The sequence below is a fragment of the Salvelinus sp. IW2-2015 genome, linkage group LG15, assembly GCF_002910315.2.
Source record: "Salvelinus sp. IW2-2015 linkage group LG15, ASM291031v2, whole genome shotgun sequence".
In the NCBI taxonomy this organism is placed as follows: Eukaryota; Metazoa; Chordata; class Actinopteri; order Salmoniformes; family Salmonidae; genus Salvelinus; species Salvelinus sp. IW2-2015.
In genome coordinates this window covers 63,560,988-63,588,810 of record NC_036855.1, presented here as the reverse complement: position 1 = coordinate 63,588,810, position 27,823 = coordinate 63,560,988, and the positions used below count along the sequence as shown (strand labels likewise).

The 27,823-nt window shown below is 41.4% G+C and overlaps 2 protein-coding genes across 2 annotated transcripts; one reads left to right on the top strand and one right to left on the bottom strand.

The window, feature by feature from the left end:
* Positions 1-1,892: 1,892 nt before the first annotated feature.
* On the top strand, positions 1,893-15,795 carry LOC111974754 (transmembrane protein 178B-like). Its single transcript, XM_024002727.2, is given in 5 exon segments — positions 1,893-2,578; positions 9,726-9,839; positions 10,322-10,354; positions 10,357-10,458; positions 12,376-15,795. Coding segments are annotated over 5 exon segments (900 nt in total). The 5' UTR covers positions 1,893-2,175; the 3' UTR covers positions 12,624-15,795.
* On the bottom strand, positions 15,706-27,823 carry LOC111974753 (growth arrest-specific protein 2-like). The gene is made up of 7 exons (XM_024002726.2): positions 27,606-27,823; positions 26,602-26,711; positions 25,343-25,484; positions 23,203-23,266; positions 22,565-23,075; positions 22,191-22,298; positions 15,706-17,407 (listed from the first exon to the last, which is right to left on the bottom strand). Exons 1-7 carry the CDS (start codon positions 27,814-27,816, stop codon positions 17,195-17,197), a joined length of 1,359 nt encoding a protein of 452 aa, XP_023858494.1. The 5' UTR covers positions 27,817-27,823; the 3' UTR covers positions 15,706-17,194.

Here is a 27,823-nt window from a genome sequence, read left to right as displayed (position 1 = left end):
TCTCAATTGAATACTCCTCACACGCTTTCGCCTTGCCTTCTTAAACCCATTGGATGAGAAAGCCAGAGGTCCCTCCCCTCTGACATCCTCCAGTGGAGGAGGAGGTGAGTAGAGAGGATGCAATTGAGATTCTCCCATAGTGTCTGGATATCTTACAAGTGTAGATGGATCTGGACTGTGAAACCATTTTTAAATCATCAGTATCAGACCTTCTAAAATCATTGACTTATGGTATCTATTTGTGTCTTAAAATAAACACTATTTTGAAAGAAATTAAAATGTTTGTCATGCAGGGCGGGACCAAGAAATCTAGTCACAATGCGGACACAGTGGACAGCTATGAGAGACATTTTAATTCCATATGTAGGATGTGGAGAAGACCAGGACAAAAGACGCATGTTAGTGCCAGGTATAAATGAGACATGAATGACAACCTATACCGCAAAGCGAGAAAATCCATAAACTTAACACAGTTGACCTCGAGCATAAATCGCCTCCCCATCTATCGGAACATTGCACAACATTTCTAACAGGAGATAGATAGGTCTTGATCCCACTAGGTCCTAGGAAAGACAAGTCCAGTTCAGGATCAGCGGACCTCCAAACTCAAATCTGGCACACAATTATACACAAGCCTTGTCCGAAGTAAATGTGTGATACCTTGTTGTATTTAAAGGGATCATGTATTGCACATGGTATACCCAGAGAAAACAAATGCATGTAAAGTCTTTCAAGGACATCTATTGTTGCACTATTGAAAATGTGCCGGTTTTCATTGCTATCTTTACCTCCCTTTACCTCAGATGAACAATTGAGACCCATATGCACAATTTTGTATAGGAATATGTCCCCAAAACTTCATTGATAACACTTTACACTAAGTTGCTCTTATACTTGTGTAATAACAATGTAATTACTCTTAACAATGTAATTATTCAAGTAATAACATCTAATTAATATGTACACCTTATTGCTTTGTATTGTAAATTAAAACCTATCCCTAAGTACTGATTGAATGTCTCTCCAAAGTTGTGTAAAACTTTTCTTTGATATACGTTAGCAGTGTTTTTGGATCAGCCGAGCCTGAGTGAAGGAGGAATATAGTTTGATTCATCTTAAATATTGATGTTGTTATCATGTAGCCCAGGGGTCTCCAACCTTGTTCCTGGAGAGCTATCCTGCTGTTGGTTTTTACTCCAATCCCAGTTGTAACTAACCTGGTTCAGTTTATCAAGCAGCTAATTATTAAATCAGGTGTGCTAGATTAGGGTTGGAGTGGAAACCTACAGGGCAGTAGCTCTCCAGGAACAGGGCTGGAGAGCCCTGATGTAGGCCTTTGGAAACCCTTGGTCAGTGTGTCTCCATGTTGTTTTATACATTGAAACTTCACTATATTGATAGGCTGTGGGCTCAATTCAATCAAACCTGGATTGTGGTAGTTTGTAAACAAAGACACCAATCATTGCTGTGCTGGGTCCAATTGAATTTCAGCCCGCACCTGTCTCAGTGTGTTTGTCAACTGTGCACAGAAAAGGCTTATAATGAAATATGTTGGGTTGCAAATAGGTTTTGATCCAGCATGTGGTCCATGTGCATGTGTATGTTTCTTCATGATACATAAAACATGGCCCAATATATATACTTAATATGATAGTTAAACAACTGTGTCAGGTCCTTACAGTTGTAGCAGATCACAATGTCCCAAATAATAACAATAATACTACTAATAATACATATGATATAATTCGTATATTAACACACTGTATTCCTATTTAATCAATCATACATGTTTACCCCTAATAGTATTATTATTATTATTATTAGTGAACAACCTGCGGGAGATATATTGCCAGTGCTTAGTTTCTTCCCATCCTACTGAAACCCGAGAGGAGAGAGAGTGCATTGCATCACTACCCACTCCTCGCAGCATTGGTCGCCATCCATCCCCTCTCCTCTTTCCAGTACCAAAACAGATGGTGGAAAAATCATCACATCTGCCGGGACGCAGGACAACAATAGACAGCATCTAGCCCAAAAGAACCGGGGCGTCCATCATGTTTGCTGTCCAGAGCTCCATGAGGGTGTGAGCGCCTTCGGGATTTTTGACACGGGGTACCATCACGGCAGCCGAGGATTCTTCTCGCGACTGTCTGGGCTCTCCATCGAGTGGGGAAGATGGCCGCCATGAAAATTTTAACCASCAGTGGGCTGTTCTTAGCGTTCTGTGCGTTGGGGTTGCTAGCCATGGCAATCTGCACCGACTTTTGGTATGAGACAGATGCRCGRAGACACCGAGAAAGGTGTAAAAACTACGCCAACAAGAGAAACGACCCGGGGTACATCTATATCTCAAATAGCAATCTMCCCCTCCAGATGCCCCCAAAGGGCATTGAAAGGAAAGGTAACAGTCCAAGTGCCGGAGCWCAGCCTMTTATTAGGGAAAAACGGCACTTTCTGGCYGCAGCRTCAGCTATGGAGTCCCACTGCAGTCGCCAGTTCAATTCAACCATCTCTGGGCTCTGGAGAAAGTGTCATCGAGATGGATTTGACCTGGAGACAGAGGATCTCATATATAAAGGTACGGGTGCTACAGCTAATAGCCTACATCAGGCCCTGGTGTGGTACTGATGCTGCTCACTGAGTGTAAGCTTGATGCTCAGATCCAAGCTCAACACGATCATATTGATACACTGGTCATGGGATTAACTGATGCTCATAACTGCCACTGTAGGGCCGTTGCCATAATAATATTTTACAAGAGGGGCGTTTGTTCATCATTGTAAACTACAGTAGCAAATAAATAATCAGTAAATCATCTAGATGGAAATGCCAGTCGTGTACGTGACACCGAAGACGTGACACTTGCGTATTTGTACGCTTTGTGTGTACAGCGCTGTCCATGGTGCTGAATTTATTTTCAGGCTTTGCGCCCAGTCCGTTCGCCTAGCAGCAGCATATTAACGCGGAGGAAGGGGGTCTTCCCTTATAAAAGCGAAACGGTTTTGTCTCAGGTGCTATTTGGACTGTTCGATTTTGCTGAGTGCATTTGGCATCTGTTACATTAAAATACTAGATCATGTGTTATGGGTGATGCGTTGATTGTCACGGGGGAGACCGAGAGAAGATCAATGACTGAATTATTGATAAACATCCTGCTTCGTGGGAATTTTGAGCTGCAAGAGAGGAAATCACAGTGCATGGAACTCTCGCAGAACGGCCTCGTCCGACACCCAACAGCAGGGCTTTCTGTGCAATGCCATGAGGCGTTCATGCCTGACTACTCTGAGATTCTGACGAATGATGAGCGAACAACAGCATCAATGTTAGCATAAACACAGTACCTTCGTTCAAGGAAATTCAGGACACTGAATATTTTTGAGAATTCCCCACAAATTATAGCATGTTTGTTTACCAGGATGTTTTCCTAATGTATTCAATCAGATTCAAACTGTCCAGAGTAGGCCTAGAGGACAGTGAAAACATACATGTTCATGGGTTGTTCCACGAAAATAAAGTTCCTTTTGCATCCCTTTGATATTTTAAGTAGAAATTGTGCACCAATGTTGAATTTTAAAAGCCTGTTATATTGAATACATCTTTACATTTTTATCAAGAATAAAGACTGTGGTGCCAATATTCAGCATTTTGACATGTCCATCTATGCACCCTCGGTGACTTCTAGGAAGATTTTAACCCACTTGACCCCAAAATGTATCCAAGTTTTCAGCATCATCGTAAAGCCCTAATTATTTTTGTTGCTTTGAAAAAATAATTTCTGAACATTATTATTTATTTTATGTGATTAGTGATTATTTTACGTCCGTCCCTCATTTTAAGGTCAACCCTGTTACGTGAACTGAGCTCTCGTTTTTATATGGTGAAACTATCAATTTTTCAAAACATTGAACATCTAATAGTTTATTTTATTTTATTTTTACAGGGACAGTGCACATTAATCAACATTGCAGTAAAAGTGCCAGTTTTAGCCAGCCGGCTAATTTTCAACCGCAGTCCCTAATAGATGGGTTAGCTGACAACGTCACGAAAACGATGCTCGCGATTCAATGGGGCAGAAGTCTGTGTTGTTATTCTGGATGGCCAGCTAAGGACAATGACAAGCTGCCATGTGGGGAATCATAGGTGGCTCGTTTCAGCTAGTTGTATCTTGTTCTTGATACCAGATCTTGTTTTGAGGTGTTTTGACTGATGTCATGTCTATGCCAATATGGCTCAAATTTTCTAGCTAGCCTTTCTGGGACCGGGGGCAGTATTGAGTAGTTTGGATGAATGAGGTGCCCAAAGTAAACTGCCTGTTGGCCCAGAAGCTACGATATGCATTTAATTGGTAGATTTGGATAGACAACAGTCTAAAGTTTCCAAAACTGTTAAAATAATGTCTGTGAGTATAACAGAACTGATATGGCAGGCGAAAACCTGAGGAAAATCCATCCAGGAAGTGCCATTATTCTGAAATGGGTGTTTTTCCATTGAAAGCCTATCCACCATATAAAGGGATATGACCCAGATTGCGTTCCCTATGGCTTCCACTAGATGTGAACAGTCTTTAGACATTGTTTCAGGCTGTTATTCTGACAAATGAGGGAGAATGACCACTTTGAATGAGTGGACAGTGGAAAGTCCCAGAGCTGTTTGGTGCATATTGACAATGCTATTGTCCGGTTGAAATATTATGAGGGATGATTATAAACATCGTTTGACATGTTTCTACGAACTTTACTGGTACTATTGGAATTTTTCGTCTGCCTGTTGTGACCGCGTTTGAGCCAATGGATTACTGAACAAAACATGCCAACAAAACTGAGGTTTTTGGACATAAAGAGGGACTTTATCGAACAAAACAAACATTTATTGTGTAACATGGAGTCCTGTGAGTGCAACCATATGAAGATCATCAAAGGTAAGTGATTCATTTTATCGCTATTTCTGACTTTTGTGATTCCTCTACTTGGCTGGAAAATGTTTGTATGGTTTTGTGTGCTGGGCGCTGTTCTCAGATAATCGTATGGTTTGCTTTCGCCGTAAAGCCTTTTTGAAATCTGACACAGCGGCTGGATTAACAAGAAGTTAAGCTTTATTTTGATGTATTACACTTGTGATTTTCTGAAAGTTAAATATTTATAATACTGTAATTTGAATTTTGCGCTCTGCAATTTCACCGGATGTGTCGAGGTGTCCCGCTAGCGGCACGCCTTTCCCAAACAGGCTAGCTAACCAACAACTGTAACGATCTATTTGAGAAACAACAAGTAAGTGCTCATTGTGCAAATGTATTTGTTTTCAATAAACTTTGGAAAGGAAATATAGTTTACGTGTTGTCAACAATCTAAGCCAACCCTGTCTGCTTTGCCCCATAGCTGTGCATCCATTTTGTTAAACAACCATCCCATCTATAGTAAAATCATAGTGTAAAAGCAGGTGAGCTGGTTCTCCTTTTTTTGCCTGTTTTGTGGTGGAAAACTGAGCGGGTCGAGCATATCACGTCAACCCTAGAAATGTTTTAACAACGTCATTTTTTTGGGTGTAGCTTGCATTTAATTGCCATTCTCTGTTTCGCACAACAATCTTCCATTCCCCATGTCATACGTGGATGTATGGCTGACTTCAACCCTGTTATGGTCAACCCTGGCACTTATTAGGCACTTACTACAGTCATTTCTTTTATTTAACTTGAGATTTTTATTTTTATTATGTTGAACATGTGGTCTTAATGACAGAATGCTACAATTAGGTGAAAGCAAAAAAATATATCTGTAACGATTTTTCTCCTCCTCGTCTGAGGAGGAGCATGGATCGGACCAACACGCAGAGTGGTTAGTGCTCATATTGATTTAATCAAAACGAAACTGAACACTTACAAATACAAAAAACAACAAACGTGACAAAACCGAAAACAGTCCCGTGTGGCACGAACACTGACACGAGATACAAACACCCACAAAACACACGTGAAACCCAGGCTGCCTAAGTATGATTCTCAATCAGGGACAACGATTGACAGCTGCCTCTGATTGAGAATCATACCCGGCCGAACACAAACATCCCAACATAGAAAATCACACATAGACAAACCCACCCAACTCACGCCCTGACCAACTAAATAAATACAAGACAAAAGAAAACAGGTCAGGAACGTGACAATATCATCCTAAAGTTACACTTCTCAAAAGGCACCGAATTGGTGGAACGACCCTCATGCTGAGGTAAACGGTAACTGTTGTCAGAATTGTGGGAAAGTGAGCTGATTTCTTTGATAGAATAAGGTAATCTGTAGCATATCATAAATTGACAACAAAATCCACTACACCCTCAGGTTGAATTGCATTGAGACACATAGGCCCACTGGACAACATGATATTCTCTCTAGTTGCTCCCTTGTTTATCAGAATGATGAGTTGGTCTGCATCTGCAGACACCTCACAACTCACACCTCAAAGTGTCTCTATAGTGAAGATAGTAGGTCTGTATACCACCATCACAGTAATAGTGATATAAGTAACTTGGTGGGACCAGGTGGTAGCCACTAGCCAGATATGTTTGTGATTCAATGCTACATCTATGGCATGAAAACAAACGACAGATGAGTTGGCTTAAGCATAAACAGATCTGGCTACCACCACACTATGAGACCAGAGCACATTGAAAGTGATTAATTTGGCCAATACTATAGATTCTCCTCAGTAACTGGGACATGGAACCCAATCCAGAAATGTCTATTTCYTCTCTCAGRCTGCTRTAGTTCCATATGAGGSTGTGAACTGTTGGCTCCATRTTTTAGCCTGCGTACAGTACTTTTGACTTCCTTAGCTTCATATAGCTGAATGTTTGCAGCTGAAGTCCAGGTGTTCTAAGAGTGGAGCTTCACACTGTGACTTTTGACAACTCTATCACATTTGGTAGGTCAATACCAATGTATTTGGGATTTCCCTGCCTCAACATTGGGTTCTCACATTTGATTACTTGTTTTTGCTGCCTTTGACCTAAAATGTATCAAATAATATTAGCGAGTAGGTAGTCAGATCTGCTACTGAGCAAGTGCTTAGTAAATTGGTCTCCATCCATAGCTCTTGATCTTGAGRCTCACACAATGTTAGATTTTGCAGAAGTAGTCATGGGACATAAATGTCTCACCGCTCATCTGGATGTATTGTGCTTCCCCACCGAACATGAGAACAATGAATTATGTATTTCTGTACTCTGAACTGAGTGAACTCAATGCTAGATTCCTTGGTCAAACCCTTTTTTGAACATTCACGCTAGCTCATGTTTTCCTTTTTGATTCTTCCTCTTGTTTATGCCAGAACCATATAGCCTTTTCCGTTCATGGTGACTGACTAGGCTTTATGGCAGGGGTCTTCTTCCACACTTATACAAAACCACGTCATGAACATATTCAGCATAAATCTCCCTTCTCCCTGATCAACACAGTAACTGTTGGTAAATCAACACAATAATTACAGTACACAACACTCCAGGAATATGTGAAGATATTTGCAATATTGAGCATAGGTGGTCTATCTCATCGCAGTGATATGATGAACAGTAATGCAATCTCGTCTCTTCCTGTTGTAATAATTAGTCTGGATACCACTTCGCACTGAGAGATAATTAGAGTGAATACATGATGATGCCGGATGCTGTTTCTGCCCTGATCACAGCTAGCTGTCTCTCACTTTGAGAGGTAACTGAGGATATTGCTGATGACATCATTCACAGTGACACAAAGGACTCATAACATCTTTCTCTTTTAGAATACTGTAGTGTCTACATGCTTAACTTTTACTTGGTATCTCCCCGGATCCGGGAGCACCCCCCACAGTAAAAAAGCTGACTAGCATAGCCTAGCATAGCGTCACAAGTAAATACAAGCATCTAAATATCATTAAATCGCAAGTCCAAGACACCAGATGAACGATACAGATCTTGTGAATCCAGCCATCATTTCTGATTTTTAAAATGTTTTACAGAGAACACAATATGTAAATCTATTAGCTAACCACGTTAGCAAAAGACACCACTTTTTTTCTCCACCATTTTTTTACTCCATCAGTGCTATCACTAATTCGACTAAATAAAGATATATATAGCCACTAACCAGAAACAACTTCATAAGATGACAGTCTGATAACATATTTATGGTATAGCATATGTTTTTTTTGAAAAATGTTCATATTTCGGTATAAATCACAGTTCTACATTGCAGCTGCAATCTGAAATAGCGTTGGAAGCAGCCGGAATAATTACAGAGACCGACGTCAATTACCAAAATACTCATCCTAAAACATTTCTGAAAAATACACAGCATACAGCAATCGAAAGACACAGATCTTGTGAATCCAGACAATATTTCAGATTTTCTAAGTGTTTTACAGCGAAAACACAATATATCGTTATATTAGCATACCACATGAGTAACATCACCCAGCATTGAATCAATGCAAAAGGGGCAATAACGTTATCGCCACCAAATATATTAATTTTTTCACTAACCTTCTCAGAATTCTTCAGATGACAGTCCTGTAACATCATATTACACAATGCATATAGAGTTTGTTCGAAAATGTGCATATTTAGCATCACAAATCATGGTTATGCAATGTAATCTCTCAAAACATGGCATGCATTCTGGCCGGCGCCATCTTGGAAAGGCACCTATGTTTACGATTATTTATCGATTAGATTGACTAAAAAAATACAGGTTGGACAGCTAATGAAAGATGCATTGGTTATTAATGCAACCGCTGATTTAGATTTTTTAAATTAACGTTACTAGACATACATTGTGAGTTACAGCCAGACTAGTGCCGCAAAAAATGGCCGACAACTGCGTTTACATTTTTCCACATAAATACGGAATAATCATAAATACTCTTACTTTTGGACGAGCTTCCATCAGTATCTTGGGCAATGTGTCCTTTGTCCAAAAGAATCATTGCTTTGTTGTAAAACGACCTCTTCAACTTCGGAACTAGCAGCTAACGATAGCTACACGGCACACACATGTCCAAATCCTCAAACGCAATCTAAGGAATTCCGAAAAATAGCAATATACTCGCATAAACTGATATAAATCGGTTTCAAATAACTTCGTTATGATGTTTCTAACACCTATATCGAATTAAATCACAGACGGATAGATCTTTGGTCAATAACGAGAGCTTTTGAGCATGCCATTCTGATGTCCTCCCTTGCGTCCTGGCGAGCGTCCAAAAGAAGGGACATCTCACTCCATTGCCTTTTATAAACTCTGAGAAACACGTAGAGACGCCATTCCACTCTCATTGGTTACTGACATCCAGGGGAAGGCGGTGCAGTTCATTTCGATCCATAGGGCACACACAGAGCTTAAAACTGATCTGAGATCAGAGACTATTTTTCAGAGCTTCGCATGTCCTGTCATGATTTTCGCTGTGAAAGAGTTCTGGTTCACCCACAGACATAATTCAAACGTTTTTAGAAACTAGAGATTGTTTTCTATCCAATAGTAATAATATTATGCATATTGTACGAGCAAGAATTGAGTACGAGGCAGTTTAATTTGGAAATGTAAAAAAATAAATAGTGCTAACAGCTCCCCCTATTGACAAAAGGTTTTAACTGAGTCACCATATTCAGTGTGGTTGAGTTTATTGTCTGCAAAGCAGTCTGTTTTATCAAGATCTTATCAAGACTGTGTTTCTCTCATAATCATAAACTCTTTTCTTCAGGATTGATTCAGCGGTGCATCCCAGTCAAGTATCACTACTCTTCCTCCATCCTTCCGCGGAATTTACCCATCAACATCACCAAGACCATCCGTCAGGATGAGTGGCATGCACTCCGTAAGTCTGAGCCTGTCTGTCTGACTGTCTGTCTGTCTATCTAATGGATGTCTTACTGGCTGTACAGTATGTCTGGACTCTCCCTGTGTTCAATCATTTTCTCTCTCTCTGTCTATCTCTCTAGTTCTCTCTTCTCTCTAACTGTTATCTCAGGATCAAATACATTTTAAGTGGCGGCCATTGAGAGCAATTTCATCTTCTTGTTATCGCTGTTCACCCTCCCTGTCGCCCTCTCTAGTTTTGATATCCTTCAAAAAGATAAGGAAGATTACATGGTTCTATGAAGGAAGTGACAGGGATTTGTAAGGGTGTATGGCTCTATTTGTGTCAGGAATATTTCGATGTATCATATGCCGAGAATATGATTGTGCAGACATTGCATTTCTGTGCTGTGCATGCTGTAGATCCCACTGGGCCTCCTGCTCTGATCTCCACTGTTCTTTGTCCACTAAAATGACGGAGGTGTGTGTCTGTTGGTGCAGATCTACGCAGGATGACGGCTGGCTTTGGTGGCATGGCGTGTCCATCATCCTGTTTGGCTGGATTATCGGAGTGCTGGGCTGCTGTCAGCAGCATGACCTCATGCAGTATGTAGCTGGACTACTCTTTCTCATGGGAGGTAAGAGCTGGCTCCTCTCTCTGTTTGGTGTGTGTGTGTGTGTGTGTGTGCATGTGTGTCTTTGTTTGATGCATTGTGTAGACTACGGTAGTTGTGGGTATATGTGCTTGTGTGTGAGAGAGAGCTACAGTGGGGCAATAAGTATTTAGTCAGCCACCAATTGTGCAAGTTCTCCCACTTAAAAAGATGAGAGAGGCCTGTACTTTTCATCATAGGTACACTTCAACCATGACAGACAAAATGAGGGAAAAAAATCCAGAAAATCACATTGTAGGATTTTTTATGAATTTATTTGCAAATTATGGTGGAAAATAAGTATTTGGTCACCTACAAACAAGCAAGATTTCTGGCTCTCACAGACCTGTAACTTTTTCTTTAAGAGGCTCCTCTGTCCTCCACTCGTTACCTGTATTAATGGCACCTGTTTGAACTTGTTATCAGTATAAAAGACACCTGTCCACAACCTCAAACAGTCACACTCCAAACTCCACTATGGCCAAGACCAAAGAGCTGTCAAAGGACACCAGAAAAAAATTGTAGACCTGCACCAGGCTGGGAAGACTGAATCTGCAATAGGTAAGCAGCTTGGTTTGAAGAAATCAACTGTGGGAGCAATTATTAGGAAATGGAAGACATACAAGACCACTGATAATCTCCCTCGATCTGGGGCTCCACGCAAGATCTCACCCCGTGGGGTCAAAATGATCACAAGAACGGTGAGCAAAAATCCCAGAACCACACGGGGGACCTAGTGAATGACCTGCAGAGAGCTGGGCCAAAGTAACAAAGCCTACCATCAGTAACACACTACGCCGCCAGGGACTCAAATCCTGCAGTGCCAGACGTGTCCCCCTGCTTAAACCAGTACATGTCCAGGCCCGTCTGAAGTTTGCTAGAGAGCATTTGGATGATCCAGAAGAAGATTGGAGAATGTCATATGGTCAGATGAAACCAAAATATAACTTTTTGGTAAAAACTCAACTCGTCGTGTTTGGAGGACAAAGAATGCTGAGTTGCATCCAAAGAACACCATACCTACTGTGAAGCATGGGGTGGAAACATCATGCTTTGGGGCTGTTTTCTGCAAAGGGACCAGGACGCTGATCCGTGTAAAGGACAGAATGATGGGGCCATGTATCGTGAGATTTTGAGTGAAAACCTCCTTCCATCAGCAAGGCATTGAAGATGAAACGTGGCTGAGTCTTTCAGCATGACAATGATCCCAAACACACCGCCCGGGCAACGAAGGAGTGGCTTCGTATGAAGCATTTCAAGGTCCTGGAGTGGCCTAGCCAGTCTCCAGATCTCAACCCCATAGAAAATCTTTGAGGGAGTTGAAAGTCCGTGTTGCCCAGCAACAGCCCCAAAACATCACTGCTCTAGAGGAGATCTGCATGGAGGAATGGCCAAATACCAGCAACAGTGTGTGAAACCTTGTGAAGACTTACAGAAAACATTTGAACTCTGTCATTGCCAACAAAGGGTATATAACAAAGTATTGGATAAACTTTTGTTATTTGTTATTAATACTTATTTTCCACCATAATTTGCAATAATTTAAAAATCCTACAATGTGATTTTCTGGATTTCTTTTCCTCATTTTGTCTGTCATGTTGAAGTGTACTATTATGAAAATTACAGGCCTCTCTCATCTTTTTAAGTGGGAGAACTTGCACAATTGGTGGCTGACTAAATACTTTTTTGCCCCACTGTATATGTGTGAACACATATAGGTTTATATAATAAGATGTACAATAAATCATGACATCTCTGTAAATGGAGTGTGAAGATGTTACCATTTATTGTCTGGCTGACCCACTAGGCCTACCAACATAGGAATGACATAATACTGTATATATTTCATTGAAGTTGCTGTGAATCCCATACATTTCCGTTTGTCTCCTTGTCCTCCCTCAGGAACGTGCTGTATCATCTCCCTGTGTACATGTGTGGCGGGCATCAACTTTGAGCTGTCGCGTTACCCACGCTACATGTATGGCCTCCCAGAGGATATTAGCCATGGCTACGGCTGGTCCATGTTCTGTGCCTGGGGGGGCTTAGGCCTCACTCTGCTGGCTGGTTTCCTGTGCACCCTGGCCCCATCCCTAAGCACCCCCTCCCGTACAACCGTCCACAAGCCCAGGCAGGAGAACGGAACCGTGTGATGGGACTGTGTGACTGGCCCACARAGCGCACAAATAAGCAACACCTATCCAACTTCGTCCAACGTTTTTGTCCAACCACCATCTCACCTCGTCCCCCTTCCCTGTCCATACCACCTCTGTCATCCATCTGAATCATGAGTGTACCAGAGAAATTGTACATGGGAGAACAGAGCAAAGACAAACCACACCAAACTGTACTATTTACTGTACATCTAAGACACAGAGCAATGGCCCCCAGAATACTTTGGGACATGGCAAGACCTTTTTGTTGTTAAACGTTTGACTACTAATTCTATGGCAGCCTAAAGGCGACTGTTTGTCTGTTTTTGTTTTCAAGAGGAATTGTCTTAAAATGGTGCTCTCTTTTAACACACACAACACAGAACACAGTCCAAAAGCTTAGAAAGAAACAACAAGCATCTCTAAATGGAACAAACCAACAAACAAGAAAACGTGGCAGAGCATCCTGTCATCATTCCTCTTTTAGTCGGGTGGTCTGTACTGTGTTTGTTATTGTTCGCAACAAAAATTATGCTGGCATAAACTGTCCGTTGTTTTGAATCAGCTGACTGATGTCAAGCATTATCCCTAGGAAGCATTATCCCTAGGAAGGACTTTACAGTTTAAGCCTAAAACCTGCTTCTTGCAGCAGAGAACCAAGAGCACAAACTGGAAATGGCAGGGGTGGAACAGCAAGATAAAATACAGAACTGTGCTTTTGAAGAGCAAATCTTTCAGCGCTTCTATGATTCAGTATGTACAAATGCATCTCTACGTAGATTCAGGTCATTGTTTGTATAAAGTAACTCTTGAATAAGATTTTTTTTCTGTTTGTTTCGAGGTAACAATGGCAATTTGGTTCTTCAGTGATGTTGTTTGCCGGAATAAATTGTATGCTTCATGATTAGAAGAATAAGAGTGATCGCAAGGCGCATTAAGTACTGTTTGAGAGTAGCAGAGGCAGTTAAAGGTCCAGTGCAGTCAAAAATGTGATTTGTCTGTGTTTTATATATATTTCCACATTATGCGGTTGGAAAATACTGTGAAATGCTGATAATGCCATTATAGTGTAATCAGTTTTCCCCTCCCCACTCAGACCATTCCCAGAACGTCCTAGCAAAAGTCTTGCTTGAGAAATTGCTCTTTGCTAAGAAGCTATTTTAATTGAAAACAATCACAGTAAGGTACTTAATTATTACCCAGAAATTATTTGATATTGAAATAAGAACATCTGCATTGGACCTTTAAGAAACAGTAAATATTGTATGTTGAAGGACGGGGTTCAATGTAAAAAAAAATGTAACCTTCTGGTAACACATTCAAACTTAGAAACAATGACAGACAGTAATTTACAGTTATAAGTGACAATACCTGCCGTCTTGGATTTGGCAGGAATTGAACGGCAGACACCAGTGTTGGACTTGCATTTAATGTATTCTGGCACAAAAACCTTCACATAGCACAACACATTGTATGTAGCAAGTATCAATGCATTAAGTGATTTGGTTTGTGTGAATTGCTGCAAAATGCAGGTATTTGCACAGCATAGATTCCCAAAGCTTCTGTTAAAGTTTATCATTGAATACATGTCTTATTCAACATTAACATTTCTGTTAATATTCTTCTGTAAGTGAAAATGGGTAATGTTGAGATTTACATTGAGAGAGCAGTAGGGCTGTAAAAAGTCATACTTAATATCATGTTTACATCAGTAACACCGCTGGTATGTTGTTTTTTCCAGTCTACCAATCCTTCTGTCCTCACGTTTGAGGCAGGGGTGTCTGCTCTTGCCCATAGCTGTTCTTTGTATTCTTCCTCAGTAGGGGGAGACTAGGAATCAGCTTAGGTCTCTTGGAGACAAGACCAATCATGTGGCATCTTGTAAGCAGACAACATGATGTCCTGTTAAAGCATAATCTGCATCACTTCAGTATGAAGGATCCCTATTGAGTCGACCACTTTCCTGAATGAATTGAGGGAGCTCACCATTTCTTAATTTCAGTGCCACTTTTGCCCCAGGCAACAGGCAGTCTTACTGGCCCTTTGCAGAGTCCCCTTTGCAATTCATAGAGACAAGGAGAGGTCAAAAGGCCCTCATTTGGGTAACATTTGATTAATGTACTCTGTAAGTGCACAGTTCTCGCAAGACTTGAGAGGTATAATAATGATACAAGCACACTTGTGTATTACATAAAGGGTCTGGGATGAAACTCAGGCCATGTTGGGAGTTTGTTTGTGGCAGGTCTGGGTTCAGGCAGGCTTCGGAGGCTAGCACTGCACATGAATTAAGATGGAATTACAGGTAAGATGGAATTGATGTGTTTTGTGAGTACAGAGTACTCAAGTAACACTGTTTTGTTACCTATATTTAAAAAAGCACTCATTGTGACACTTTTTCAGCAGTGTTATGAGGTGAGGTGATGAGCTATAACCTTTCCAGTGAATTAGTATTTGACTGTAGATAAAAACATTGCCTCAAAGTGACTACAAAGTGAAACATCCCAACATTGTTACTACATGTAGCACCACCTCAGACTTGTAAAAGAGTTGTGGATATTGGTGGTGTTCTGCTGCCATTCTGAGCTCATCCACAGTCTTCTCCTCCAGCTTATATCAACACACATGTACAGGTTTTGTCCCTTAGATCTCTAAATTGGCCAATGGGATTGAATGCATGGATAATTACTACAATAAACAATACATTTGTTGCAATTGCGTTGTTTGAATAATGATAAAGGTTTTGTTGCTAAACCGGTTGATAGAGAAATATCTGGGTAGCATAGCAAGATTTCTGAAAAAGTAGTAAAATGGCCACATAAAAAAGAATGAGAGAAGGGGTAAGCACAATATACAACTTGAATGCAAAGTGACAGCAAAGTACTTCTCTTATTGGGACTTCTAGTGTTTCATGAGGAACTGGAAAGTGTTCAGCGTGAGCAATGTGGGACACTGTACAAATGCCACAATTTCAAGTGGCACCTCTTTAAGTAGCACTGCTATGATTTTCTACAAGTCATTTATACTGGTTCAATCCACGAGGATGGAGAAAGACGATTAAAARACATTATAGTCTCGCATGAGATCATTATGGTTCATTTCTTTTAATGTATTCAAACTTGTCCATTTTTTAATCTAATTTATTTTACTGAAATAAAATGTAATTAATATACTATTCTGAAGTCAACTGTGTCTGTATATTTCATGTATTTTAGATGTCTATGTCATCCTATGTCACAACAGAAAAACACTGAGCTTAGGTAAAGCTCTTCCTGTGAACTGCCCATCTGGGCTTACATGTACACTATTTCCCACTCACGGAGAGTATAATCAAATAGGCTATTATGGTTCTTGAAACCACAGCAGTAAAGTTTTGGTTGGACATGTGGCTCATTTATCAGAGGAATTACACGATTGCCACGATTTCACAATAAAAAAACACCATCATCCATCTCAGTTTGTCTTTCATCAGTGTGTAGCACATATTCATTCTCCAAACTAATACAGCATTTATGAGGTTTTAAAAACAATCCCATGGATGTTGCTGACATCTGTCAGTTAGTGAGCTGACACTGATTTAGTCCAAATGCTAGACTTACTTTAAGTGGACCTCAGTGGATGAATTCCTTTTAATAATATTAGGCTGTGTTTAGACAGGCAGGCCATTTCTGATCTTTTTTCCCACCAATAGGTCTTTTGACCAATCACAGATCTTTTCACATTAGATCATTTTTAGGGCTGATCTGATTGGTCAAACACATATCATAATTATGTCGCATGTCTAAATGCAGCCATAAAGGCTAAGAAACCCTGGGCTAGGTGTTGCTTGTCCCATCTATTGCTTATGACACAGTGCCACCTAGAGGAGAGTTGGGTATTTTCTGGCTATGTCCTCTGTCGTGTTAATTCCAGTAACTGAGGAAGAGTCAAGGCTGCAGGGTAGCAGCTAACCATCGAACAACTGACTACAGATAAATTCATAGTTTACATGGGCATGAAAAAAGGTAAAAATGTGATGTCATTACATGATATTCAATCAGAGTACATTCCAAAATATACATAAAATACTGAAAAATAAACATTTAATAAATGATCCCTATATCGTCTTCTCTCAGGGTACTATCAAAAATATATTTTAGTACAATAAAATAATTCTTATAGAGAAATGACTGGACAGTCTTGAGATGAGCCCTCATCCAACATATTAAAATACATTTATAAACACCATTAACCCTCAGCTATACTAGCCTTTCTGGATCAACTCTTTTAAAGACTACAGGATCGATTTTTACAGATAACATCACTTTTTCAAACTAATCTTAAAAATAACACCATACCAGGTATTTTGTTGAATTCCTTTAGATGATAAAATATACCTTTCTACATACATGTGAGCCACTAAACCCAACCTACCAGATATATATATATATTTATTACACACCTCTGGTCACTAGGCAATAGCTTTCATTCAAATAAATCTCCAGAAAAAAACCTTGATATGCTCAGAATAACCAGGAAGCTTCATTGCTAGGTTGTGGTGTCAGTTATCTGTTATGGTTGAACAGATTCATGTTTTATTTCTTGGCACGGTAGTGTGCCCCCACCACCATGTAGCTGTCTGGTGACAGTGGTGAGAAGTCCTTCATGTTGGGGGACTTTCCTTTGGCCCGACAGGTCCTGACCGGGGTGACCGGTGGACTCCGGCAGGGGTCATGCTTCAGCATGTAACATCCCAAGGTCTCACAGCCTCCCCCGATGCGCACCATCACATGACGCTCATTCAGCATCTGCAGGAAGAACAAGATGGAGGGGAAAGTCAGAAACAGCAGGTACAATAAAACCCATGACTGCTATTCCATTTGAGCAACTTAACCAATTCAACCATATCACAACAAAAGTACTTGTTTGATGCTCAGTACCTAGCTTGGTTTTGAATCCCCCTTCACCAATGATTTCAAGTAGGCCAAGGCATAGTAACCTTGGAAAATGTTATGATCCACTCCCCAGACTGAAACTGCTCTTGTATGAACCCCCTTCCAATCAAATATTGACCTGTTCCTTCTGCCTGTGTAACAGCTCTCATGAAAGTCAAATGATCTCTGAGCCATAGAAAGAGACAGCTTTGTCAAAATCTCATTAAGCCAAATGAAACACTGCCTCATGACGCCAGCTGAGCACATGCAGTGGACTAATCCACAGATATGCACGCACGGGCACGCAGACACGCACACAGCATTCATAAATGGTACGTTGGTGTGAAGTCACCATGTACATAGTTACACTTAGAACACCCGTGATAGCAGGCAAACACAGACATCAGCACTCTTTAAATCAAGCCCTCTGACAACTACTGCATAGACACCTTCCTCTACACATCACCCGCTGGTCTGGTGCAAATCTGACGCTACCATGGCAACAGCTCTCAAATAATACAGTCAGATTGTAAGAAAATTAAAGCAGCGAAATAGAGACCGCTGTCTCTTTACAAAGCTGTAGCTCCACACAGACATCTAGATTCCCAAGAGGCCTTGCCTGGCCCTCCGTCCTGTCAACACCAGCCCACCCCCTCCTTCCTTATCGCCCATAACCCCTTCATTATGGAACCATTAAGAATGTGATAATACAAGCAGATTTACACCCCTGCTATACGCCTCCTGTCCTCCACTATGCATACTAATGGCGAGATGGACGGTGGAGGGGTGTAAGTGAATACACACACGCACATACACAAGCACCCACGTGCACACAGACAATGCCTGGTAATCCCATTTACCAACCCAAGGCGCCCCTGAGACGTGATTTGCCTCAGCTGTCCACCGGCAGATTAAAATGTTATTGCTGACAGCGGGGTCAAGTTTGACATAACACACGAACACAAGGGTAAGAGGGAGGGAGGGAGGGAGCAGTGGAGGGAAACACCTATTTATGTTTTTTCCATTCATCAACCTTAGGTAAGAGCTGTCCATACAAATGTGGGATAAAATACTGTAGGCTATAAGGATTTGTCTTTTCAGTAGTCTCTCAAAAGCACTATATTTCAAGAGCTCTATGAGGAAAATATATTTGGGTGACTGTATTTAATTAATTACATATGTAACAGAACACTAGTCAACTCAGAACACTAGTCAAAATACATTATGACTGTTATGGCTCTCAAAACTCAATATTCACATAGTAGAATTATGCAAGTAGACTTTCTCAGCAATTGTGCACACAACCCCCTGCGGCAGACATCTTCTTCTATATAATCAGATTCATTCTAACAGCCCCTGCCCCCCCACACGTGTGCCTTTACTCCAGCCCATAAGCTGACTGCTGGATTCCCCTGTGTCCTCCTTCCCTGGCAGCTCTATTGATTCTCTCTCCTCCCGTTTGTTGTTGAAAGATTCATGAGAATGCTAATGGAGGAAGAGGCCTTCACCCATCATCCACTAGGGGCCATGCTTTAACCATTCCCTTCTGAGGAAAGATTATTGTGATTGCACTGGTCATTACATGAGAGATGGAGTAATTGTATTGGAGAAATTCACATGTATCTCACTCTACGGGAGGATCTTGTCACATGCAAAAAGTGCAGGGACTTTAGTATAACCTAACCACAGTCTCCTACTTATTCTTAAATGAAACTACTTTTTCCTTTTAGGTAACCCCATAGAACTTTAATGATTGCTTAAATGGAGATATGTCTTCTTTTTATAGCAGTCAGACCACTGCTAAAATATAAAGCAAACCAAACAAAGCTCCTATGTGTTCTGATGGAAATAGGAAGTAATGGAAGTGAGATGATATTGTGAGAGGTTTTAATGTCTCCCTTCTTTTCAGTGCCAGACACAGTTACCATCCCTGCTATAAAGSCTGGTGCTTAATTGGGCTTGGAGAAGAAAAGCCTTCCTTTCTTCAACAGCTGAGAATGCTGCATGGAGCCCTCCAGGGCTAGCATGATTGAAAAATCTCCAGTGGAGAGAGGGGGTGTCATACCAGGCCAGGCTTCAATGAGCTGTCTGATTAAATCACACCACTAATGACTTGGTCTTAGTAATCAATAGATTCTGCTCTTTAAAAAGCCAAGCAAACATCACAGGATTCATACATCCAGACAGACATACAGGGGTTATCAGGGCATCACTCCACACATTCACAGGTAACATCTTTACAGGGGAGTGGACTGTAGTGCTCTATTCATACAGAGAAGAGAAGTCTGTTTTTAGTGATTGAGAGAAAGGACTGTGTATCCTACAGGTAGTGCTGTACAGCAGGGGTCTTCAACCTTTTCTTGCCCAGGAACCTCCTCCTAGGCAACCGGCGACCCAGGGACCCCCATCATACATTAGGCGACATTAGAAAGAAAATAAGATATGCTCTTTTCTGGTGTGGATGACAATAATATACAGTATATATATATATATTCTCTTCTTTTTTTGTTATTCACAATGCATTCATTCTGTTGTTGCTAGCGATATTATTTTTTAAAATATATATATATTTTTACCCCTTTTTCTCCCCAATTTCGTGGTATCCAACAGTCTTGTCTCATCACTGCAACTCCCGTACAGACTCAGGAGAGGCGAAGGTCGAGAGCCATGCGTCCGCCGAAACACAACCCAATCAAGCCACACTGCACATCCAACCCGGAAGCCAGCCGCACCAATGTGTCGGAGGAAACACCGTACACCAGGCAACCTGGTCAGCGTGCACTGCGCCCGGCCTGCCACAGAAGTTGCTAGTGCGCGATGAGACAAGGATATCCCTACCAGCCAAACCCTTCCTAACCCGGACGACGCTGGGCCAATTGTGCATCGCCCCATGGGCCTCCCGGTCGCGGCCGGCTGCGACAGAGCCTGGGCTCGAACCCAGAATCTCTGGTGGCACAGTTAGCCCTGCGATGCAGTGCCTTAGACCACTGCACCACCCGGGAGGCCACTAGTAATATTCTTAAAAACATTGAATTAATACAATTAAATACAATCACTTTTTTATAGTATTTTTTATTTATCTTTTTTCGGACCCCCTGCGGTACATGGGCTGCAGACCCACGGTTGAATACCTCTGCTGTACAGTAATAACAGTTAGGATGGAGATGTTGGGCACACAGACAATCTAAAGTGAAAAAGGTAACGTAGCCTGGCACAAGTCCATGCTGCTGTAATTAAATCTGTAATTAGCAGTTATGCTCAGGAAACCACAGAAGACTAAAATAAGCCAAAGTGTGTTTAGGGGAGGGCATCAGGAAAAATACAGAGCTTCAACAGACATGCAACCAAACCCCAGTCATATGACCTTGGTTGCTGAGAAACACTGAAGGATGAAAGAAAGGAAAAATACAATACCCTGAGCATGAAACCGTCAGGGCACGCATATTTCTCAATTTTGTAAATGTTCGTCCTAAACATACATCCTCACTGAACTTGGCCATAAACCAACAACATCCCTTGGCTATCCATTTTTATGACCTCCATTTTCTTTGATGTGGCGTAAGGGCATGTTTTCCCATGTTAGACATTTGACTATTACTGAGAAACAGGTGTTCAGTGAGTCTAAGGCAGCCATTATATCTAAATGGGCAGTAAAAATAAGGTGTCTGTTGCTCAGGGAAGAAAAATAGGAGTGCAGTTGTAACTCAGCGTGTCAGTTTATTGACAAAGACAGCTAAATCACATACTGTTATTGAGTAACACATTCTAAGCCAATGGATTTCAATGAGATTAACTGAGCATTAAAACAGTCTTCTGTTGGTGACCAATTGTCCCCAATTGTCCCCAACAACATACGATTTGGTCTGTCAGCTCAGTGTGGACAGCAGACAGACGATGCTACAGTGTCAGTCAAGGCCATATAGGGAAAGCTTCCACTGAGGAAGCAATTGATGCATTTCTGGTTCATTGAGTCCATACCATCCAATTATTGGTAAATTAGCTATGGAATTGAATAGTCCATTTCAGAATATATTAGATATGGAGCAACTGAGTAAAATGTGTATTTTGAATATAATCAAGTATAAATGTTAATTTTACATTATAGCTAAGATTTCACTTCTTGTTTAACAAAATAATATAGAATAACTTATTAGTAAGACACATTCAATACATATTAAGACAAATCAAGAAATACAAAACTGGGCATGTTTTAATAATACTTTTTTCCCATTAGAGGGTGTGAACTCAGTCTACCGTTGCCAAGCAACCCTGTATCCCATGGGGCTTTGCCTGGAACAAGTCCTTCTCTATAGATTCCCACTTATTGCAGCTTAGTGCAGGAAACATACCCTCATTGCTCAATATATGTAAATCAACATTCTAAAATATCACATGATTAAAAAACAAACACATAAGGAAATGCAAAGAATGTAATATGTTGGTATTAAGTCAATACCAACAAATTAAAATCCTTACATTTCCTCATGTGGTTGTTGGTTTAAATTAATGTTTATGTCCATACAGTATGTGTCCTATAAATAATGTCACTCACTGCTGTATAGAGCAATATAAATATAATCTACTTCCATGGTTTCACGCAAATGCCTGAGGTTTATTAACCCCAACAATTAGGGTGAAGGAAGGAGTTTTGACATACTCGTACGTAGAGGACCTTCTCCCCGATACGGTAGCGTCCTTTAGGATGCTTCTCCACAGGGAACTTAGAGGGGCAGCTGCATGGCGGGTCCTCGATAATGTTTCTCACCTGAAACACAAAACATCTCTCAGATAAAGCAAACAAAGACATAACCTCGTCCTACCCGTAGGCTATACCTACCAGCATTATCACCGCTAAGAATGTTTGCTAAACAATTGGAGAGGAAGTCTGGTGTGCTAGACTAGGTCAATACTTAAGATCTTTCCTACGATACAGTCAGTGGGGCAAGATGACACTGATTAGCTACTGTATTTCTCATTACATTGATGGGTAATTCATGGTTACTTTAGGCCTATTTGAGAGTAGGTACTTACTATGTCATCCAACAAGTTGCATGTGCTTAGCGTTTTCTTAGCAGATGATTTGCTTGGACGACGCGCCTTGGGCTTAGGTGAGGGAGAGGGTGATGGTGGTGACGGCAGTAGCGGAGGATGTGAAGGAGGAGGTGGAGAGGGGGAGATAGGGGTCTCTGTAAGGCTCAGGGTTGAGATAGTATCTGTGGTTGGTGTTGTGGGAGGGGTCTCAGTGGAGGTTGTGACAATGGTAACAGATGAGGTTTGAGTGGAAGTTGTGCTAGTGGTGGTTGACGAGGATGAGATGGAAGTTGGAGGAGTAGGGTCTACTGGGGCTTGGGAAGGGGGTGGGCTTGGACTGGGAGGTGGGGTTACAGAAGCAGGGGGTGTAGGAGCACGGAGCAGCGGTAAGATCAAGGGAAGAGTTGTGGGTGAGGGGAAGGCCAGAGGTGATGATGGGGTGAGAGACCCTCCCTCCTCCCTCTCTATCTCTCGCTCCAGCTTCACCAACCCTGGGGGCTCCACACCATACCTGAGAGTGAGCGAAGTGAGACACCACCACTGTTAGACGGTTGGTAAAGAAAGATTCCATGAACTGGGAATAGCGCGGTTGTGCAAGTCTCTGAGTGAATGATGTACACAGAGTCATGACAACTCACCTGGCTGCAATCCTTCCCAGCTCCATAAGACAGAGACACACCTCCCGAGGTTGTTTGTGGAGCACTGCCCATAAAGCACACACAACACATGTCATGGCTAAACAAATACTGTCATATTCATTTGTAAAGCCTGAGGACATGAACAGCAGCTAAATGTGCGTTTTAATGAACAGACTGTCAGGATGTCAGGACACACAAAACAACCTTCATCCTGCACCAAGCTATTTGAATATCAGGAGGCACACAGACAAAATTGAATATGTGTTTACATTTCAAGAACCACAAACATCACACATGCTACCGATTAACAACGAGTATCTTTCAGCTGCTTGCAAAGATAAAACAGGACATTATCTGTGAGGAAAATGAAAACAAGAGCAGCATTTTGAATACGGGTGAATGTCAGTGAGGACTCAGGAGGGGTTATGCCTTTCTCCAGTGCCCAGCTATCTTTGAAGCTGAACTCAAATCCCTGTAGGCACCAGACACGTGTGTAAAGAAAACGTGGGCATGGAGGCTGAACACAGCACGCTCAATGCCTGTAATCATCCGTAGTCTTCAAAGTTAGGCTCTCCAAAGTGATTAAAATACTTATCAAAACATATCTTGTTCTAAACATGTAATTTCATTTCACAGGGACAGAAGGTGTGGTTTTGTTTTGTAGGGAAAGGAATCATGGATATACTGTGTAGTGAAATTAACTTCTCYCAGTAGCMTAACATGAAAAKRAARCRCCACCAAAACACAAAMAAWTKGGAAAAGTTATGGTATTATAGTTCAAATGTGAGACACATTGGACACACCTCCCGACAGTGTCCATAGGTAACCTTTGATCTTTGAAATTGGCAATGAAGTTCCTTGTCATTGCTCTATTCTGTAAATCCATCCCTACACCAGGGATGCAGCAGGGAAGCGGGAGGAGAGAAAGCAGGAATAGAGTAGAGCAGACATAATGCCACAAATACACAGTATACACTTACATGTAGTTGTACGTTGAAGTACAACAATTTAAGCAATTACGTACGTATGAAAATATACAGTATGAATGACTTTAAAATTCCTGTGTCAAACATAAATATTGAAAACTACGGCAGTCATATGTACATGTCCTATCATTCTGAGTGCAATTCACCAATAAGCCAGTTTAGTCAGACTAGGGGGCAAACTGATGTGTATGGTAGTTAAACCTACACATTAACACTCTCAGTGTCACGCATACCCATAAAGGAACATGCCCAGGTGGAATAGGTATACCGCACACACAGTTAATATCACTAAATGTGGTCAACATGCAATAACTAGTCTCCCATGTTCCTCAGTACTGAAGGCATCAAACAGAAACAGAGGTGAATGAGTGATACATGATCCTAAGACAAGACAATCCAAGTCAGAGAAGAAGATATATCATCCCTCTATTCAAGGTACAGAGTCAGCTAGCACTGTGAGCTGACCTGCTTTCCAGCTCCACCTGAACATCTGTCTCTTTCATTCCCTTTAAACCATCTCACCCACTCGCTAAATCCTCTACAGCTAGTGAGGAAGCATGGCTGGCGTTCTCATAGTGACAGTCACAGATCAAAGCTAGGGAGTCAGTGGAGGACAAAGACAGGTGACACTGGAGTGTTTTCCCAGTGGGGCCATGCTTCTACAGGACAGAAAATAGGACAATGGGACACAGCACAGTCTTTCCACAGGGGACAGGCTACTAATCCAGAACAGGCACAAGAAAGAAACCATTCCAGAGACTACTGCCAGAGGCCTCCCATGGTCTGATAAGAGGGTATGAGAGTATATATATGGATGAGAGTAGAGATGGGATAGGGGTCGGGAACGTTTTAAAAGCATATGTTCTTGTGACGTGTATGACGTGTATTGTTTCTCAATAAGATTATCTCTGGTAAATCTCTGGACGTTGCACATCCTGAGCTCAGATTAGAATCGGCAGAAGTGTGTTAATGAACTAACTGTAGGGTCTGTTGCCAATTAGCCACACCATTGCAGTGTTCATTAGTTAATCTTGTTGACTCTGACAGAGATTTACAGATTCTCTCTTAGACAACTTGATGGATATTGGCTGTTTAAGTACAGATTTGTGTCCTGTCAGTGCCAGACGGAGATGGACAAGCAAGTAGGCACTCACCCAAACCTTCAGACTCAAACAGGTAAGTCTCATCCACACCAATCTTCCGACACCAGTAGAGGAAGTTGGCAGCGTTGTCCCGGGCAAAGAAAGAGCCAGAAGTAGCATCAGCTTGCCAATGAATCACCCTGCGGACGAAGGGCTGGGGAAAATACACAGGGACAATCACCAAGTCAGTGTCAATACTCCGATTCAGCTCAATACACTGAGTATACCAAACATTAAGAACACCTTCGAAATCGTTCCATAGGGATGCTGGCTCATGTTGACTCCAATGTTCCCCACAGTTGTCAAGTTGGTTGGATGTCCTTTGGGTGGTGAACCATTCTTGATACACACAGGAAACTGTTGAGCATGAAAAACCCAGTAGCATTGCAGTTCTTGACAGAGCCTGGCACCTACTACCATACCCTGTTCAAAGGCACTTATATTTTTTGTTTTGCCCATTCAGTCTCTGAATACACAATCCATGTCTCAATTGTATTATTCCAACCTCATAGTGTGGAAATGTATATAAAACACAAGAAAATCAAATTTTTGACTGCACTGGGCCTTTACCTAATTAACCGCCTGGTGATGTCACCAGGCAAGCCGAAACTCCACCCATGCAAAACCTGCTGATTACAAGGTCCTGTGTAGATTGTATTTTCAACCAGCAAATATCAGGAAATAACACTGATCAAATGTTTTCACACTTTTACAGTGTTAGTTTCATCAGCTGTTGAACAATATTTTAAAAACAAAAAACTTGGGCCTTTATTTATTTATTTATGTCTAGAAATTTATGTCTAGAACCATAGAAAGTAACTCCAACAACCAGCACTTGGGCAGATTAAGATTATAAACAATATTGAGTAATTTTGTTTATAAACTTAGGAAACAGTTACTAGTAAACGCAATTCAAGAATGACAATGAAGCGTGGCATTATGCAGTTCTCAGTCAGTATCAGTATCAGTATCAGCAGCAGCAGCACTCTGAGAAGGGGTGAGGAGAACCACAGATGGTGACTTCAAAACCAGAGACTCTCAGTGAAACATTCTGTCCTTTATTGTCTACTTTCAAGTGATGGCTAGGTTTCAACATAATAAAAAATACACCAAATGTACACCAGAGACAGCTCAATTGCAGATCGTATCTTTAGACTGAGCCACTGAAATACAGACATCTGTATGGCATAAGTAAGTTGATGAAAGATCAATATTCTTAAATGTGATCATGTAATGTATGCTGTCTATGGTCATGTATGTTTGTATGTTACCTTGCCATTGCTGGCTTGGATCATCCTCTCCTGTAGCTCCTCGGCCAGCTGGCACAGCAGAACCCCATTATCCAGCCTGTCCATCAGGCTGTCAGCCGTGACCCCAGAGTCTGTGGTGAGAAATGTCAGTCACCAACACCGTGCTAAACAGATCACAGAAAGGGGAGCCCATTTGACATCAAATAGTTGTCTTACATCATTGTGTGCTTTACATCTGATAATAATGTTTTATAAAAATAAAAAATGTACATGATAAGTGACTATATAGTGGCTACATACTGATCATGTAGAGCATTATATGTCATTACACAGGTGTTTTTGTCCTGAGGGTACTACTCACTGCGATGACACAGATGTACTATACTGCTCCGGCATTATTTGTGAATAATGATAAGGGCGTTGCTCTGGAGTAATGCATTTTTATTATGCCATATTAAACTGAAGCATTTGCTTTGATAATGGGACCTTATTATTAACGACGTCATTCTCATGCAAACTTCCTGGTTGTAGACCTAGAAAATACCTATGTGTGGCTTTGCATTGTTGCAAGTCGATCCCTATGTGTGAGTGATGGATATTATCTAGTCATCTCCCCAACAGGCTGTGACATGTTCAGGCCCTTCCTGACTTCCTTCCAATAATATCTTAACAGGGTTCCTTTCAGTGACCAGACATGCAGGAGTATTTCAAGGATTTGGGTTAATGTGTGCCTTTCCAGTTCAGAACACCAACCAATAGCTATGTCCCCATTATCCAATATAAAAAGTATGATCCAATTTCATGTCCTCGCATAACCTGTATGTCATTGGGTGACATTCTAATTGATGTTCAGAAATGACAAAAATAGGCCTATGTTGCACAAGAATTGAGCTAAACCAATGCATCACATTATCTTAGTCACATTCCTTGTTAAAAGTGTTTTAAAAGCCCCAAACTCGAAGATGGTTACAGGTTTGTTGCAGGTGTTTCGTAACAACATAAAAACCATGTGAAGGTCACCCTACCCAGAAACATGTTGAGCCAGAGAGCCAGGTCCTCTCTCATGGGCAGCAGGCTGGCCTCGTGGCGGCTGGGGAGCCATTTGGTGTACTGCTGTGGGCTCTCCAGACCAGGCCCATCGTGGTGCTGTTTGGGACTGAGGGGGCAACATATTCTGAGCCCAATGAGATGTATTGGACTGTATTGGTTGTCCTCTGTTTCCACCGGACTGTTCATGGTTCCC